At 42.9% G+C, this 16247-nt stretch overlaps 1 protein-coding gene across 1 annotated transcript in view; it reads right to left on the bottom strand.

Moving 5' to 3' along the window:
- Positions 1-9614: 9614 nt before the first annotated feature.
- Positions 9615-16247, bottom strand: part of LOC138814313 (calcium-binding protein 39-like) — a 52189-nt gene continuing 45556 nt past the window's right edge. The window contains exon 5 of the mRNA XM_070003311.1: positions 9615-9822. Within this exon, the coding sequence (XP_069859412.1) occupies positions 9643-9822 (180 nt within the window). The 3' untranslated portion in view covers positions 9615-9642. The remainder of the gene's footprint in view (positions 9823-16247) is intronic.

The following is a 16247-nucleotide window of genomic DNA, read 5'->3' as shown; positions in this document are numbered from 1 at the left end:
GTGATGTTTCTGTCTTGCCACCAGCCTAAGGGCAATGGAGTCAGTTGACCTTGGACTGAGACTGTTCAAACTGTGAGCCACAATAACTTTTATCCTCTATTAATTGTTTTGCTCGGGTATTTTGTCACAATAATAATTTTTTAAAAACTGAGTAACAGCAAGATCAAGGGGAATCTGTTTTGGGGCGAGTCCATTTGGTAGGAATTGTGATGAGTTTGGGATTATGGAGCATATAATAATGTTGGAAATTGAGCGAGTGGTTAAAACACATATGAGGTACATGAAGAACTACCTGAAAACAGAAAGAGAAGCCAAGAAGAGGAGGACTGGGGGTTTACCAGTTTGAAGTAAGAGGGTAGAGAAGCAATGGAATAACCTGGAGGCAAGACACTCTCTACAGTGCTGCCAGGATGGCATGGGGGTAACAGTAAACTTCAGAAAGATGAGTGAAGGGAAAGGCTTGCATAGAGGGAAATAATCATGGATGGGCACAAACAATTTTTGTTATTATAATACTTAGAGAGGATTCATTTTGTAAAAATGACACACTAGGAGCCAGTGGGGATTGGTATAGTACAATGGTACAATAGAATACTATGCTACTGGGGCTGGGAAGGTGGCTCCGTGGTAGAGCGCTTGCCTTGCATGCCTGAAGCCCTGGGTTTGATTCCTCAGCACCACATAAACAAAAAGAAAAAGGCTGGAAGTGGCGCTGTGGCTCAAGTGGTAGAGCGCTAGCCTTGAGCTGAAGAGCTGAGGGACAGCACCCAGGCCCAGAGTTCAGGCCCCACGACCAGACCCCCCCAAAAAAAAATTTCCCCCAAAGAGTGTACAACAGGATTAACACACACACACACACACACACACACACACACACACACACACACACACACTAACTCTGTCAGTGGATTTGGTCTCCAACAACAGGATGAACACACACACACACACACACACACACACACATAAGTGTAAGTTTGTGTATATGTATATATGAAATTAATTTGAAATGTGTTTCTATCCCTTGCAATTTGAAATGGTCTTGATTTATCTTCCACACCTATGATTTCGTATATGGAGCTGAGTGAAGTGATTGCTTTAAAGTGAGTTAGAGTACATGCATAAGTTGCAAAAAATGGAGAGGAAAGGAAGACTGTGGCTAGGAAAGGTTACCGCAGGTGGGATGTAGAGCTGGTGGTGGAGGAAGGCTAGCTGAAGATGGGGAGCTGCAAAAAGCTGAACAATATGTTTTTCAGGACAGAGATGAAGGAAAAGTGTTCAAGGCAAATAGATGAGCTAATCTTGGAAATGTTGGGAGTTCTCTTCTCTGAGCCTGGAGGAGAAGAGAGACAGACATATGGCATGTGTCAGAGCGGGAAGAGGAGGGTAGCCATGTACATGGCTTTGACCTCCACAGTCCTTTGTGGAACCCAGACATACTATCTCTTAAGAAGGTGGCTGAGGGTCATGTAGGAGCTTGACCAGGAAAATAGGCAAACAAATAAGACAACCATGAATTGGTGGCTCATCCCAGTAATCCTAGCTACTCAAGAGGCTGAGAGCTAAGGATCAGAGTTCAAAGCTAGCTCATGTAGTAAAGTCTGAGACTTTTTTTAAACCTCCAATTAACCAGCAAAAAGCCAAGAAGGGAGCTGTAGCTCAAGTGGTAGAGGGCTAGCCTTGAACAAAAAAGCTAAGGGACAGCACCTAGGCTGAGGTCATGCCTCAGTGCAGGCACAAAAAAAAAACCTCAAAATCCTACCTCCAAAGATTGTCTCATCAAAACTGTTCCTGTTACTGTCTTCCCCAACCCCTCCAAGTTCCCAATACCCCCTGTGGTCCCTTCTGTGGCTCCTTAGTCATTTCTCAGAACCACTAGCCTTTTTTTTTTTTTTTTTTGTCAGTCGTGGGGCCTGAACTCTGGGCCTGGGCGCTCTTCCTCAGCTCTTCAGCTGTAGACTATCGCTGTACCACTTGAGCTTCAGCCCCACTTCCGGCTTTTTCTGCTTATGTGGTGCTGAGGAATCGAACCGAGGGCCTCATGCGTGCAAGGCAAGCACTCTACCACTGAGCCACCTTCCCAGCCCCCTACCAGCCTTTCTTTTTGATGTAGGCCATTTCTCTGAGCTATATTTTGAACACCTTAAGCAGGAGGTATCATATATGGAGTGGGCCAAGTGTCCTCACCTGTACCCAGCAGGTGGCAGCAGAGATACAGCTCTTCATCTGTGCACTTGACAGGGCAGTGAATGTCCCTGAGTGCTGGGACACTGTTCCCTTTAGCCCCATAGAGGCCTGAATCTGGCCTGGAAGTTTAGGAAGAGACAAGACACTGAGTATAAGGCAGAGGTCTCATCCCACTGGGTTGGCCTGGTTGGTGCAGCTTTTAGACCCTTACAGGCAGCTGCTAGTGCTCACAGGTCTGATCTCCTCTAGCAGGTCTCCTGTGGCAAATTGGTGGACTTGTTTCCTGGGCCCGATTCTTCCCCAAGGAAGAACTCCTTTCTCAGGACCTTGCCAGGAGGAAATGGACAGAGCCAAGGCATGAGGAGCTGGATCTGTGGGGACAGAGCCTGGATATGCTGGGCCTGTTCCCAGCTGCTCCTTTAGTGGAGGTACAAGGGGTCCTTCCAGACTCCCCTTCCTTGTGCTGTCTTGTTCCTTTCTGTGCCAGCTTCCTGGCACTTGGTCACATGCTATGCATGGATTTAGATGAGCCCAGCAAGCTGACAGCTGAGTAAAGCTGCTGTGCTTGGGTACAGTCTCTGGTTAAGGTGAAAGGCACAGTTCATGCTGGCAGATGTCACAAACTGGCTGAGGGCACACAGGCGCTCATTCATCCCACAGGTCACGGCCATGTGAATGTCATACTTTGCACCTGCAGAAAGGAGAGGCTTTCTTCCTCCCCTACCCTGAGTCCCAGGATTATAGAAGCATCACATGGTCCTGTTGTCCCTGTCCTGCTAGTGAGGAAGCTCTGTCCTGATGTCATCTACCTTGTTCTGAGGGAACTTTTTTTTTTTTTTTTTGTCGGTCGTGGGGCTTGAACTCTGGGCCTGGGCGCTGTCCCTCAGCTCTTCAGCTCGAGGCGAGCGCTCTACCACTTGAGCTACAGCGCCACTTCCGGTTTCCTGGTGGTTTATTGGAGATAGGAGTCTCACGGTCTCTCCTGCCCGGGCTGGCTTTGAACCGTGATCCTCAGATCTCAGCCTCCTGAGTAGCTAGGATTACAGGCGTGAGCCACCAGCGCCCGGCTAACTTTTTATGTCTTGAGAAGAGTGTTTCTGTGTAGTCCCAGGTGGTCTCAGCCTCTTGAGTTTAAGTGATCTTTCCCTTAGCCTCCTGAGTAGCTGGGATTAGAGGTGTACCACTGTGCTGGATTTAATGACATTGTTTATGTTCTTGGTTTTAGTGCTCATGCTGGAGCTTGAACTCAAGTCTTCACACTCTTGCTTAGCGTCTTTGCTCAAAGCTGGCACTCTACCATTTGAGCCACATTTCTACTTCCAATTATTTGTTGATCAGTTGGAGACTAGAGGCTCATTTTTTTCTGTCTGGGCTGGCTTCCAACTGTGATCTTCAGATTTCAGCCTCCTGATTAGCTAGGATTACAGGTATGAGCCACTGGCACCTGGTTTGATGACACTTTTTTTTTTTTTTGCTGGTCCCGGGGCTTGAACTCTGGGCCTCTATGCTATCCCTGAAGTTCTTTTTGCTCAGGGCTAATGCTCTACCATTTGAACTACAGAACCACTTCTGGCTTTTTCTGAATAGTTTATTGGAGATAAGAATCTCATGGACTTTCTGGACTAGCTTCAAACTGCCATCCTCTGAACTCAGCTTCCTGAATAGGTAAGATTACAGGCATGAGTCCCCAGTACCTGGTTTGACTTTATTTTTGACAGTACTGGGATTTATGAGGCAGGTGTTCTACCACTTGAGCTATGCCCTGAACTTTTTCAGCTAGTTTCTCACAACTTTGTCTGAGGCTGACCTGGACCATGATCCCACCCATACCTTTCACATAAATGGGATTTCAGAGGTATACCACCAAGCCCAGCTTATCTGCTAAGAAAGGAAATCTTACTAACTTTTCACGTGGGTTGATCTCAAATTGCAATCCTGTTCATATCTGCTCCTGAATAGCTGAGATTATAGATAGACATGAACTCCTGCTCCTGGCCTGATTTGGCTTTCTTGAGCTCTAGACTCATTTGTTGAATGGCTGACTGGATATCTCCACATAGTTTCTTAAGAGCTGGGTACTTGTATGCCTCCAGCTCCATATCTCAACTGAATAGGTCACCAGCCTGCTGGCCTATCTCTTCTAGAAGTGGCCAATCAACAAGTCCTCAGCTTTGCACACCTTACCCAGTTACAAACTCCAGGGTATGGAGTTTGTACAGCCATTGCATAGTCTGTTCATTGTACAGTCTTGTGTAAGTGCCCTTTCTGCCCATTTTTGCATCATTGTAATCGTTGATACTTTATAAAGGCCAGTAAAGCATCTAGCAGGTCTGACAGCATTTGCCAAGTGGTTCCAGAAGGTCCTCATTGCCTCACATCTCTCCTTTTTGACTTCAAGACCCAGGACCATCTCCAGAGCCTTCTGTTCAGATGTGTAGTGTTCATATCACTTGCTAATTAAAGGCCAGCTGAAGCAGTTAAACTCCTACTGGACTTTCAGCTGTCTGCCCTCTTTCACATCACATGTTCCCCACAGGGAGTCCATGTCTCACATTTTCTGCCCAGGCCATGTTTCCTGCATAAGTCCCCAGTGTATGGTGAATTCTCTCTCTGGTCTGTCAGCACTGAACTAGGCCCAGCTTGTTTATTCTTACTGCCTGGTGAGGCTCGGTTTCCTGTTGCCTCCTTTTCAGGTAGAAAACCAAAGCTTCATGGTTTTCAAGAGGAGCTGGGACTTAAGTCTTGGTGTGCCTGTTGCCCATGCTGCTCCTTCTGTTGGCATAAATTTCTTATGAGCAGATGTCCTATAGAAGGTAAAAAGGTAGGGACAATTGGAGGACTTGTCCACATGCTCTCTTCTGTGCAGAGTATGTGTGACATAGTACTGAGTGGAGAACATTTATATAACTCCTTATGCTCTATAGTGAGTTAGGGTTGGTGTGTGTGTGTGTGTGTGATTTTTTGTGTGTGTGTCACTATATAGCCCAAGCTGACTTTGAACGTGTGATCTTTGTGCTTCAGTCTTCCAAGACCTGGAATTCTGGGTGTGCCATTGACACTCAGAGTGCCAACCGCAAGGGGAGTTGGAGGGGATGGGGGTGATATGGGGTAAGTGAATAAGTGAATAAGTAGATAAGTGAATAAATGAGTGGCACTTATTTTGGCTATTTTTAGTTTTAAACTTAAGAACTAAAACTAGGCAATCTTATTTTTTCCAGTCTTTCCTGAAAGACAAATTATGTCATTTACACACATTTCCTAAAAGGCCCGTGTGACCCAGTCACTACGTTTTATAGGTGATTTATCTCGTGCTGGTTATATTGCATTGAATTACTGATGGTGGAGAGTTGTGACCAAGACTTTAGTCTGGCCAACAGGAGGGAGTACTAGGGAGGAACTGGTTGCATGTGTGTTCAGCCGCCCTGGGCTGCTTGAACATGAAATGAGGAGAAGCTGGCTGTGTGTCATTTGTTCTATCAGGAAATTGAAGCCACTGATATGCTTGCTGACTGACAAAGCAGGTCAAGGAAATACAGCAGGTGCAGAATTACAGCCTGAAATTCCTGCCTCTGTAGAGATGACGGAGAAGTTCAAGCTCAAATGATCCACCCTATACAGAGGTCAAATTTAATCTCTAAACATCAGACAACAACAAAGTCAACTCCTCCAGCATTCTGAAATATTTCCATTTGGAGATTTTTCTCTACAACTGGCATCCAGGATTCCCTCTTTTTTCTCAGGCTGTGAGGAATTGGCCTCCCTTAGGGGGAAGAGTGGAGAAGGTTGGAGAACCATAGCCTGGACTTGCAACCTGGATCCCAGAACTTGCATTTTGACCCTAAGTCTTGCCTCTCTTGCAGGCTTTTTTGGTCAGGACAAGCTAGCTACTCAGCCCTTCAGAGGCTTCTCAATCTCCACCAACAGGAGACTTGACTGAGATGTTTGCTCAGGCTCAGCACAGGCCAGGCTCATTGTTCCATGCTGCTTTGCTTTAATCATGGCAGCGACATATTAGCATTTTCTATATTGCAAAAACAAATCATAGATGGGCATGGTTGGCTCATGCCTATGATTCCAGCTACTTGAGATGCAAGGATCAGATCCGGGTTTAAGATCAGCCAAGAAGCTTGTCATTCCAGCTATGAAGGAGGAATGGGTAGGAAAAGTGTAGTCCAAGGACAGCCCCAAAGTATAAAAAAATGATGAAAGCAAAAAGGTCTGAAATTATGGTGTTCAAACTTATACCAACACTACCCCCCAAAAAAACATATCCATCTTCAATCTTTTCAATTTTCATAGGCGCATGAACTCTAGTTTTTCTGGATCTCCTCTTTATGATGCATATTTCAGACCTTTATCCGTCAATTCTAAAATATTTAAAACCTTCTGATAGAACACTCACAAAAAGATGATTATTCATGTCCACATTTAGTATTCTTTTGGACAAAACAGTAAAAGATACAAAACTCATAAAATCGTATCCTTATACTAGCAAGGTCTGTAAATGAAACAATTGTCTTTTCACATTACAAACAGTTCTAGTGGTTTTAAATTTCATTCCCTGTGTATTTTTTCTAATGAAATTCCTGTGTAATTTCCAGAGGGTACTGTGGCTCACAGCAGCTGCATCTCATGGGAAAGGTTCAGTATAACCAGCATGGCTAGTTATGGAGGCCTTCCCTGGGTATATACTTGCTCCCAAGAGCCAACAAAGGATGAGAAGACTCGAGGCTGGGAGCCTGGCATTTTCAAGAGAGGTGTACTCACAGCCTCTTCTCCAAGTGCAGATGCCTGGCTTTAAGGGCAAGAGCTTTGTCCAAGAACATTATGATCTCAGTTCCTTACTGGCTTTATTCTGGCACCCTGACGGCCTGGAACCTTTCAGGCAGCAACAAGGGAGAGCACCACATAGCTCCCAACACCCTGACCTTTTCCAGTTCACAGGCCTGTGATGGTGGAGGAAAAAGAGCAGGAATTGGGCCTTAGGCCAGCATGGGTTTCTATGCAGTGTGTCCTACCCTAGATCTGGAGTAAACTACTCAGACTCTCCATGTCCTCAGCTGTGACATGGAGGTTCTGAGCAGTTATAGCTTAGATGTGACATCCACGGCTGGTGTTCCTGAGGCCTCAGGGGGCCTCAGCACCAGGCCCTCCAACCTGGGGTCTTACGTACGTGACACAATGACAGGACACAGCCCCACAACCCAGACAGAGGAATGAAACCAACTGGAGTATATGATACCTGCTTTATTTAGTCAGTCTTTATTTAAATGTGTGCTTTGAAATACCTTATTAAATATGACCTTTTTAGAATTCAGTTCTCACAATATTTACAGTGATCTTTGTGCAAATAAATTTAGAATTTCCTACTCCCTCTTGAGTTAATATACAAATATTACACAAAGCTCCCAGCTACTTCAACTAGTGTGTCTGAGACTCTGATTTTCTGTTTGACAGGTATAGGAGCTAGGTAAAGGGGATGCTAGGAAGAGCTGATTCAAGCTTAGAGGAAATAAAGTATTTTTGTTGTTTTAACTGGTTGTGGAGCTTGAACTCTGGGCCTGGATGCTGTCCCTGAGTTCTTCACCTTAAGGCAAGTGCTCTACCACTTTGGCCACAGCACCACTTCTAGTTTTCTGGTGGATAATTGGAGATAAGTCTTAACAGACTTTGCTGCCCAGGCTGGCTTTGAACTGTCATGCTCAGATCTCAGATCTCAGCCTCTTGAGTAGCTATGATTATAGGCGCGAGCCACTGGTGCCCAGCTAATAAAGTGTTTTATTTAAAAAAAAATTAGAACAAGGCCTTCATTTCCAATTGAAAACATGTATTTCATCTTATGGAACCCTGTGAAGCCACCGAATCCATTTCAAGTGGTTATTTCACTTTGGTTTTTAGTGTTTACATTCATCTCTTTTCATCAAATAAGTAGGCTATGGGAAATGTCATAAAGATAATCTGACATTAGCACTGAAGAATGCAGGTCATTAGGGGCTGAAGCTGATCCTCCTTAGCTGGCCCTGCCCAGAGCTGTGAGGTGAGTTATGGCCCACTCTCGTCTTCTGCTGTAGGCTCTATACTGGACCCAGATGCCACACTCCTGTGTCCCAGCCTAAAGAGACACCCTACCAGGGAACAAACCTACCAACAAAACCAAAGGGTACAAAACCTACAAAGGGCATTGATCCTGGGGAACACATTTGTCTCTGGATAGAGAAATGGCTGGGAAAAAGAACATAGTACCAAAGTATAGTAAAAACTGAGGCAACATAAGGCAACAACCCATGATTTATAGATAATTACTAAAAAAAAAAAAAAAAAAAAAAAAAAAAAAAAAAAGTAAAAAAAAGACTTGGAACCATACCTTTAAGGTCTTATAAAAAGATTTAAAATTTCATTTTATGTGTATTTCCTGTCTGAAAACAAGCCATGACCTTTTAAAATTTGATTTTTGGTTCTCTCATGTAGTTTAAAGCAACACAAATTAATTCCTTAATTATCCTAGTATGCAAGAGTATATTCAGAATGTACCAATTTTATTTTTTTTTTAGATTTTTAACAACTTTTTACTGAAGATTTTGATGAACAGCTATAGAATGACAGCTTGTTGAGAACTTTTTCATGTACAAGTCATTATCCCTTCCAGGTCCGCGTCACCATATTGGTAGAAATCCCCTACTGTATCTGCCTCGGCCTGTCTGTGCCTGCTGCCACACAATGCAATAATTCCTACTCCTAAAACACACGATCCCTACACAATTATGAGAGATTATTACAATTATCCGGAAGTTGATGTCAAACACAATGACTATGTTAAACCACCTGCCTGGTTCTCTCATGAGCAGGTTATACCTCATGTTCTTCTATGGCCCTGTGGCCATGATAACCCATTCTTGTCCTCCTCAGTTGTTCCCATTGAATCCACTGCAGTGTAGAGACCGTGGGCCTGTCTGGGTGGGATGGAATGTGGGATGGTGAGTAGAAAGTGAGCTAGGAAGTGAATTCAGGAAATTAGGAATGACTAATTATAGTCAGAAGGTATCGGGTAGGGAGCAAAAGGATACACAGGATAGTCAGTGCCTTAAGAAATCTATCTGTGGAAGTGCAGATGGGCGTAGACGTTCCTCACCTCTTCACTCTGTACCCTAGTCCTCAGGACGCAGAGTGCCACCACTACCCTTTGGTAGCACCTAGTGGCCCAGGGTTCAGCTCTATGACTTCAAAGTTGCTTTTGTCAAATGCCTAATAGCTCTGATTTCACATAATCATTTGATTAAAATGAATATATTATTCTAGATTAATTTTCTTCATTCAAATGTTTATATCCCATCTACCCAAACAATTAATTGAGAAAAACCAGGCACCTCCCAAGCCTTCCTAAGAACAATGACTTTCTAAAATGATATTACACAAACAGAGTGAGAGAGACAAATGGCTGTGGCAGGCAGTGGTGGGGCTTCATGGGGCTGCTTTCTTCAAGTCGCGAATCTGTTTAATCAAGTAGTTCTTCTCGTCTGTGAACTGCTCATTGTCTGTCCTTTCTTTTTGGAAGCTGCTTAGAAACTCAATGAGTTTGGGTTGATTTTTCAGCAGAATCTCCACAATTGGCTGTGTTTTGTGAGGACTGACCACAAACACCTGCAACAAGAGGAAAACAACTCCTAGCATAGGACCCCACACAGGGATCACTTACGTTCCATGCATACACAGATTACACATGCACAGAAAGCCCTGACAGTCTACCACCTCACCTACACACCTCCTTGATAGTGTGCCAGGAGCATAGCAGAGTCATCTGTGAACCTATTTACCTTTTACCTTGTTTTCATTTTAAATAATTGTTTTTAACTATAAAATCTTTTACACAGAAAATAACAGATACCAATATACTCACCACAGAAACTGGGAACAGATTTTGCTGCCTGCCTCTCTTCTTAATGAAATAAAGCATCATAAATGAAATGAAACTTTTGCTTTCTACCTTTCTTGCCCTATCCCCCCTCACCCCCCCCCCATTGCCAGCTATCATCTGGCAGTTTTGACCGTCCTCCCACTTAATATGCATGTAGACATGAACAGCATATAGCATTATTGCCTATCTTTCCATAATTTATTGTTTTGAATGGGTGATATTCTCAAGTGAATGGTCTCCCTCTTACCTTCCCTCTCTCCACAAATGGTTCTATTTTCTTTTTTCTTAGATTTATGGACTATAATAATAACAACTAGTCAGCTCACCTGAGCCCTACTCAGTAATAATGTGTCATAAGATTGTATGTTTACTTGTGGTTGAAACCACAATCTTAAGACTAATAAGCTAAGGTCCAGGGATGTAGGGTCAGCAGCAGAGTACTTGACTAACATGTGTGAGGTGCTGGGTTCAATTTCCAACATTGCAAACAAAATAACCTTGCTACACTATAAAAGACAGTAAGAACTATAATAGGACATAAGAACTCAAACTGTAGGGTGGATTGATGCACTAGTTTGTGATGGACACATTCCCTAATTACCATTACCAATGTAAACATCAAAGGTACCTTGGCTCCTAGTGCCCTAGCTCCTCTTCCAGACAGCAATTCACAGTCTATGGAGAACCCATTGTGATGGGGATGATCTATGGGGTGCTGGGGCCTGTGAGGTTGAGTCCTCAGGGTTCTTCCACCCTAGTATGTGTGAAGAATACTCCAAAAGGACAAAGTATCAATGAGGGAGGTGTGAGGCTCCCAGGTGCTGGCCAGGGTGTAAGCTTGCAGGTTTGGAAAAGGAGGGCTCATAAGGTAGGTGGTATGCAAGAGATAGTCTATGAGTTATGGAGAGCCTTTTGTTGTTGTCTTGAACTAACTCGGGGCCTGGGTGCTGTCCCTGAGCTTTTTTTGCTCAAGGCTAGCATTCTACCACTTTGAGCCACAGTGCTGCTTCCGGTTTTCTGGTAGTTAATTGGAGATTAGAGACTTAAAAGAGACTTTCCTCCCCTGCCTGGCTTTGAACCATGATACTCAGATCTCAGCCTCCTGAGTAGCTAGGATTACAGACATGAGCCACTAGATGCCCAGCCATGGAGAACATTTTTACATGTGGCAAAATAGAAAGTATTCCAGGACCATGAAATTGCACCAATGGAAGTCCCAAGATGGGCATAGACAGGGGCCTTGGGAACACAGCTGCAGGGAGTGTGGGAGCTTAGAAACTGCAGCCTAGGTTCTCAAGCTCTAGTTTAAAACATATGGGGCTTACGAGCTTCCGGACTGCACCTATCTAGCTTATTAGTGGTAAATCCTTTCAACTTCTGAGCTCAAGCTTCACTAGTCAGAAACAAGAGGACCTCTATCTCACTGGCTGAGGATGTGCTGGGGGATACAATGTCTCAGCATCACATCCCACAGTCTCCTAAGGCCTGCTGTCACTGATGTATGCAGATGTGTGGCACTGAGGTGAAGCAACTGATCTTGATCTAGTCACAACTCCACCACACAGTCCTCATCAACTGTGTACATGGCCTTGTGCTGCCTATTCATAGGTCTCACTCACTGATCTTAGGAAATCACTTTCATCAGCCCTGAGGTATAGTAACAATTGCCCTTGTAAATAAATAGGGAAATTGCCGGGCACCAGAGGTTTATGCCTGTAATCGTACCTACTCATTAAGCTTAGATCTGAGGATCAAGATGTGAAGCCAGCCCAGGCAGGAAAGTCTGCGAGATTCCTGCCCATCAGAAAGCCAGAAGTGGAGCTGTGGCTCAAGTGGTAGAGCACCAGCCTTCAGCAAAAAAAGCAAGGGGTTCTGAGTTCAAGCCCTAGTACTGTGTGTGTGTGTGTGTGTGTCTGTGTGTCTGTGTGTCTGTGTGTGTGTGCATGTACGTGCACACACAGAGGAAACCATAGCATAATGAAGTCAAGAGACTTGACTGAATGACATTATGGTTGAAGTATGGAATCTGCGGCATACTTCATGGGTCCAAACCCCGGCATGATTGCTTATTAGCTGTATAACCCTATAAACCTCTTCTCTCTGTACCGCAGTTTCTTCATCTGGAAAATGGGTTTAAGATGCAACCAGCTAGGAGGCTGGGAATAGAGCATTCATGAAGGCCTGGGTTTGATTCCTCAGAACCACACAAACAGAAAAAAAGCTGGAAGTGCTCTGTGGCTTATGTGGTAGAGAGCTAGCCTTGAGCAAAAGAAGCTCAGGGATAGCGCCCAGGCCCTGAGTTCAAGCCAATAGTTCAAGGCAAAAAACAAACAAACAAAAAACCTACCAGCTAACTATGAGGAGGCTTCATGAGAACACTACATGCATTCTCATATGTGTATTATTGTTGTGCCAGACACAGGGCTTGTGAGTAGGAGTTAGGTGACCTAGCTTGGCTCCCAGAACTAATGAGGCCTGAAAATGGGACCACCCCCAGTATGCTTGTTTGCATTTATGCACTCTGAGAAACCATGTCATTTGCTGGGCACAGGCTCTGTGACTCACACCTCTCATCCTAGCTACCCAGGAGGCTGAGATCTGAGGATCGCTTGCTAGGGCATAAAAATCTCTGAGAGTCCTATCTCCAAGTAATCAGCAAAAAGCCTAAAATGGAGGTATGGCTCAAGTGGTAGAGGGCCAGTCTTGAGCACAAATACCAAGCAAGAGCTTGAGACTCGGAGTCCATGCCCCAGGATGACACACAAAAACCATGGCATCTGCCAAATGAGCTAGTGAATTGGGAATAAAACCCTCCAACTCTCTCATGCTCAATTTGTTTAATTAATGTACTTCTAGCCAGTTTCTTTCTGATATGAATACTGTCTGTTAATTCGTGTTGTTTCTGTTTTTCTCCTCAAAGCCTTGGGGCTTTCACTCAGTAAATGCTGAGGAGTACTGAGAACTCCCTAGGAAGGCTGTGTGTCTCTGTGGTTTTTAACGACTCACAATGGAATAATCTCCAGCAGTCCTTGCTGCTTACTTAGGCTAAACCCAACCTGAAGCCAGGCCAAGTCGGGCAGGGAAAGAAAGGAATCTGAAGATTTCTGACTAGCAGGTCTAGAACTATGAAAGGACAAAAAGGAACTGACTTCTCATCTTTTGAACTATAAAGCTTCTAAACAGCCTGAGTCCTCTTAAACAACCTTTGGACAAATGAGTCACAAGGGAAATTAGAAAATACTTGGAGACAGATGAAAATAAAAATAATAACATAGAACTGAAGAGATGTACAAAGACAGGAGGGAAAGCTTAAAGCTGTAAATGCACAGATCTAAAAGCTAGCTTTACAACTTAATGGAATGGGGAAAAAAAGAAAGGAAAATGAAATAAAAACACAGAGAGACAAGGGAACAGAAAGATTAGAGCAGAGACAAACAAATTAGAGGAGATAAAAACTATGGAATGAGTGAAATGAAACTAAGAGTTTATCTTTTTAAAAAATATTAACAAATTGACAAATCTTTTTTCTTTTACTTGTTTAGAGTACTGAGGCTTGAACTCGGGGCTTCTCCTTTCTAAGCTGGGTGCTTTACCCTTTGAGCCACATCATCAGTTCAACAAGCCTCTAGCTAGATTGATTTAGAAAAAAATGAAAGAAGATTCCTATTACTAAAAGCAGAACTGAAGAATCTCACAGAAACAAAAAAGGATTATGAGAGAACACAATGAACAACTGTAAGCCATCATATTAGATAACCTGTTGGAATGGCCAAACTTTTCAAGAAGAAATAGAAAATCTGAATAGACCTATGAGAAGTGATCAAATTGGTAATCAAAAACTCCTAACTGAGAAAACCCAGGACCAAGATGACTTTCATCAGTAAATTTCTATTGAACACAAAGAAACATTAACACTAATGTTCTTGAATTCATCCTCAAAGAAGGAACATTGCCTAGCTTATTCTCTGGGAGGCAAGCTGTACCCTGATAGTGAAGTTCGACAAGGGAAAACTACAGTGTGATATCCTTTATGAATAAAAATGCAAAACCCAGCATCTATTTACTCCCACTTCCTGAATGGGAAGCAGGAAATGTTTCTCTTTTCGTTTTCATTTCTTTCTATTTTAGTCCTGCCATACTAAAATCCTCAGCACAATTCTCAGTAAAATACTAGTAAACTAAGCCAGTTGCATGTTAGATTATATACCATGACCAGGTGGGGTTTACTTCAGAAATATAAAGGTGGCCACATAAGAAAATCAGTGTAACACCACAAGTACTAGTGTCATATTCCTTAAAATAAATGTTTAAATCCTAACCCTTTCAGTACCTCCTATGCAAATAGTAGCTTTATAGATGTAGTCAAGCTGAGGTCATACTGACTTAGGGAGCCCCAATCCAACCACTGGTACACACACATGATCGAAAACTTTGTGCATAGGGACATATAGGGCTGTAAAGAGGAGAAAAATCACATGAAGATGGAGGTAGAGAACTGAGTAATTTATCCACAAGCCAAGGAATGTCAAAGATTGTTGTCAACCTTCAGAAGCTAAGAAAGAGCAAGGAAAGATTCTTTCTCAGCCTCCTAAATAAACCAACCCTGCTAACACCTTAGCCTTGGTCTTCTGGCCTCTGAACTGTGAGAGAATAAATTTCTGTTGAGTTAAGCCACTGAGTCTGTGGTACTCTGTTATGGCCACCCAGGAAACTTATATAGTCTATTAATTGAATAAAAACTACACTTTCATCTCAATTCAGAGTTTCCTTGGAAAAATTCAACATCCTTTTATGATAAAAGTATAAACACTGGACACTTGGAAATCCACATGCAAAAAAAAAAGTTGGGGGAAGGGAGTTTGAGGGAGAATAATGAAGGGGGTGAGTCTGATCAAGGTATACTATATATAAGGACATCAAAATGAACCCCCCTTGCATAACTAGTTGATGCTAATAAAAAAAGTGGGAGGGTTGGAATGTAACTCAGTGGCAAAGTGCTTGCCTAGAAAGTACAACATCCTGGGTTTGGTCCACAGTACCAAAAAAGAAAACACAAAATCAAAAGAAAACAAAATAAACAAACAATAACACAAAAGAACCAGTTTAAAAAAAGTGGGAAAGAGGGGAAAAAAAATGAAGCTGGGACTTTACCTCATATTTATGCCTCATAGGCATAATATAGTCTACAGACTATATTATTATGCCTCAGAGGCATAAATATAACAGCTAATAAACTTTTAGAGAAAAATATTACTATTCATAAACTTGGACTTTGTAATGACTTCTTAGATAAAACATCAAAAGCACAAGCATAATAAATTCAACTTCACTATTTAAAACTTTTATGTATCAAAGGATACTAGAATAATAAGAAAAATCCAGAGAATGTGAGAAAATATTTGTCAATTACACATGTGATCAGTGTCTTTTATCTATAACTCTGACAACAACAGAAAGACCAATCCACCTATCCAAGGGGCAGAGGACTAGGATAAAAATTCTCCAAAGAAGATACACAAATAGCCAATGAGCATGGACTAATGCTCAGATCATTAGTCATAAGGGAAATGTAAATGAAAACTGCACTGAAGGGGTGAGAATGTGGCTTAGTGGTAGAGTGCTTGCCTAGCATGCATGAAGCCCTGGATTCAATTCCTCAGTACCACAAACACAGAAAAAGCCAGAATTGGTGGTGTGGCTCAAGTGGTAGAGTGCTAGCCTTGAGCAAAAGAAGCTCAGGGACACTGTCCAGGCCCTGAGTTCAAGGACTGAAAACAAAAAACAAACAAAAAAGAACTACACTTGGATTGTTACACTTTTAAAAAACAACCTGAGAACAACAAGTGTGAGGATGAGAAAAAATTTGAATCTCTACTTTGATGGGGTGAATGTACAATAGTGTACCTCCTGGTGAAAAGGTCTAGCATTTCCTTAGAAGTTAAACATTGGCTAGGGATGTTGAACATTTCTTCATGTGTCTATTGGCCATCCTTCTTTCTTCTTCAGAGAAGCTTCTCTTTAAGTCTTTCGCCCACTTATTTATTGGGCAGTTGTTTCTTTGAGGATTTGTTGTTGGGGGGTTTAATTTTTTGAGTTCCAAGTATATTTTAGATATGAGACCCTTGTCCGTTGTATGGCTAGTAAAGATCTT

This window comes from Dipodomys merriami, unplaced genomic scaffold, assembly GCF_024711535.1.
Source record: "Dipodomys merriami isolate MVZ:Mamm:240054 unplaced genomic scaffold, mDipMer1.0.p SCAF_6, whole genome shotgun sequence".
Classification (NCBI taxonomy): Eukaryota; Metazoa; Chordata; class Mammalia; order Rodentia; family Heteromyidae; genus Dipodomys; species Dipodomys merriami.
Note: the sequence above shows the minus strand (reverse complement) of the source record. Positions and strands in the feature narration are given on the sequence as shown.